Consider the following 3,070-nt stretch of genomic DNA (forward strand, 5'->3'; position numbering starts at 1 on the left):
CCCGGTGCCTGTCCCACAGCGAAAGTCAGACCGAAGGTGAAGGAAGTTCCGGAAGGAAGTGCGGGCAATGACAGTGGGGGCCAGCCCTGGCCACAGTCCAGTTTTCCACCCGCGTAAAGAAGGCGAGTTAGAAAATGAAAAATAAAAATAAAATAAAATAATTTTTCCCCTCCCTCCTCCCCCAAAAGGGCCCGGTCTGCGGTTACAGCAGAGGATTTCCCGAGAAATACTGCAGCCGGTCTCTGCTTAGTTTTTTTTCTTTCATCCTTCTGTTCTGAAACCAAATTTTCACTTGTCGGTCCGTCAGGTTCAGCATCCGGGACAGCTGCAGCCGCTTCTCTTTGTTGATATACACGTTGAAGAAAAATTCTCGCTCCAGTTCCCGAATCTGGAATTTCGAATAAGGGCAGCGCTTCTTGCGGGTGCGGGGGGCGTCTGGAGGGGAGGGGGCAAGTTCGAGGAGAGGGGGGGAGAGAGACACGTGAGACCCGGGCGACCCCAGCCCACTGAGCGCTCAGGGGCCCTTCTCCCAGCCCCGCTGCTAGGCAGCCCTCCCCCCAGGCCGGCCGGCCGTCTCCGCGCGGGCGCAGCCTCGAACTCCCCGCCAGGCCTAGCTCGACCCAGTCCTGGGCCACCGCAGGACCCCCTCCCCTCAGGCGGGAGCCACGGCTGAGTGAGTCGAGGGGGAGAAGGAAGGCAGCTCGGCCCAAGCGCCTGCCTGCGCCCCACCCCCCGCGCCCCGCACCGGCCTGCTCAGCTGCGGGCCTCGGCCCTTCCCCGCGGCCCGCCTAGTAACTCTGGAAAGCCGCCGTCCCCATCCTCCAGAAATCTGGTGGGGTGGGGGAACCGCGGAGGACGGGAGCGCAGCAGTGAGAGTGGGGGAGAGCGGGGGGGGGGGCGGGGAGGAAGCCAGCGAGCAGGCACCAGCGACACCCGAGAGCCGCTTCCAGGGGCCCTGGCGCCCCGGGACGCCCGGCGGGCCGCGCCTGCCCCGCCGCCGGGCTAGGCCGGCGCAGAGGCCGCGCAGCGCAGAGAAACGCCGAGACCCGGGCCTAGAGCAGAGCGGCGCCTAGAGCCGCCTCTCCCCGACCCGCCGTCGCCGCTGGCCCGGGGTGGCTCCGGGTCCTGCTCAAGGACCCGCGAACACAGAGTTTGAACATTTCAAAAATAGTTTCTAAAAGAAGCGGAGCAGCTCCGGCTGGCCTCTCCGGTCTCCAGTTCTGCTCCGTCGCCTCTCTCCCCCACCACTCCCCCTCTCTGAGCTTCTCCCGGTCTTTCCCTCGCCCTCCCCTTTCTCCCCCTCCACCCCTCCCCTCCTCCCACCCCCGGCCGCCCGGCTCCCCATCCTTCTTCCTTAAATGCTCCTCTAAGTTCACGATCAAAGTTAATATCGCCCGCGATGGTGGCGCTTTTAAAAATTTCACAGACAGAGGGAGATAACGGGGAGGGGGGTTCGCCCGGCTTTTCCAAAGAGCCCTTTTCCCTCCCTCCCCACCCCTTCTCCATCGTAAAAAGTCGAGTTGGAAGAGAGGGCTTTGTAGGTTATAATAAAATCCTTTGAATGCTTATAAAACTCCACATAAAAATCAGACTGACCCAAAACACGAGGCCGTCCCCGCTCCCCTCGCCTCCCCCCGACGCTCGCCCTCCCTCTCGCTCCCACCCTCGCTGCCCGCCTGTTTCCCCGGCCGCTGCTACCTACTGGGGGCGGCTCCCTTGGCCGGCTCCTTGGCCGCCGAGTGGGCTGAACCGGACGAGCTGGGATTCGTGTTTTCCTCCTCGGCCTCGGCCTCGGCCCCCGCCTCAGCCCGGGACGCTAGTCCCGAGGCCGGGGGCGCCTCGGGCTCCCCCTTAGCCTCACCCTTGCCTGGGCAGGGGGGCTCGGTGGGCGCATCGCCGCCACCGCAGTAGGCGTTGTCGAAGAAGCGGTCGAAGGCTTGAGGCAGGACGCTGTTCTTGTTGACTGAGGAGTAGAAGCCGGCGGGGGCCGCGTGTGGGGCGCTGGGATGGTGGTGGCCGCCGTAGGAGCCTTCGTTTTTCATGAGGATCTCGGTGACGGTGGAAGGAGGCAGGCACTCTCGGTGCATAAGCTCGTCGGCAGCTGCATAGCAGGAAGAGTAGCTGTTCCGGTGGTGCCACTTGCCGGATGGCTCCAGGCCGTAGGAGACCTCCCGGACCGGGGGCACTTGGGCGGAGTAGGGATAGGAGATCTGACGAGAAGGGGCCTGAGGCAGGAAGGAGGAGACCGTGGAGAACTCGGGCACGTAGTAAGTGCAACTGGGCAGGTAGAGGTTGGAGGCGCAGCTCCCTCGCTCGCCGAAATCAGCGCCCCTCTCCTTGCGCGACGGCGAGCAGAAGTTGCCCAGGTTGACCGAGTTAAACATCGTTCTCTTCTCCTGCCGGCTCCAGATGGAGGTTTTGGACCCGGTCTAGCGAGGGGGGAAAATTTGGGAAGGCGAGATGACGCGTTATCCGTCTTAGTCTCTCTCCCCGAGCACGTGATCCAAAGTAGATATTGTCATATATCAGTTCGGAGCACTTCGCAGACGTAGGAGGGGTTCTCTCTTAGGTAAGATGGGGACGTTCAGGCGATTGGTTTGCAAACACCGCAGAAACATTATGAAAATCAATTGCAGATTTGTATTCGTTTTTCTCTCGTCACTTCCCTCCTCTCCATTCCACAGAGGGAGCAAAGGAGGAGAGAGAGGGTTGGGGTGGGGTCGGCGGTGGGATGGGCGGTGGCGGAGACTAGGAGGGGGTAATTGTATTTTTTTTCCTAGCTGCCGCTCTCTTTTTCCCCAGGACTGGGGGGAGGAGGAGGGTTCTCATGCGTGGGGGTTCTTGGCTCCTCCCGGTGATCTGCGGAGACTAGGGTGGGGATGAAGACCTTTCTCCCCACTGCCTGATCCAGCCAGAGATGTGAATCCTTCTCCTCAACTCTTAGGGACTCTTACCCGCCAACCCACAGAGAGGCCAGCGCCTATTCAGAAGAGTTTGAAAAAGTCGATTTTCTCCTCCGCCAGGGCTGGGTGTCAAGACTACCTTTCCCCTTTGGAAAGATTCCTCAGAG

At 61.6% G+C, this 3,070-nt stretch overlaps 1 protein-coding gene across 1 annotated transcript; it reads right to left on the bottom strand.

The window, feature by feature from the left end:
• Window positions 1–202: 202 nt before the first annotated feature.
• On the bottom strand, window positions 203–2,384 carry HOXC11 (homeobox C11). Its single transcript, XM_054590745.1, has 2 exons — window positions 1,703–2,384; window positions 203–435 (listed from the first exon to the last, which is right to left on the bottom strand). Exons 1-2 carry the CDS (start codon window positions 2,382–2,384, stop codon window positions 203–205), a joined length of 915 nt encoding a protein of 304 aa, XP_054446720.1.
• Window positions 2,385–3,070: the final 686 nt, after the last annotated feature.

The sequence above is a fragment of the Pteronotus mesoamericanus genome, unplaced genomic scaffold, assembly GCF_021234165.1.
Source record: "Pteronotus mesoamericanus isolate MK-2021 breed Mesoamerican mustached bat unplaced genomic scaffold, CSHL_Meso_final scaffold_21, whole genome shotgun sequence".
In the NCBI taxonomy this organism is placed as follows: Eukaryota; Metazoa; Chordata; class Mammalia; order Chiroptera; family Mormoopidae; genus Pteronotus; species Pteronotus mesoamericanus.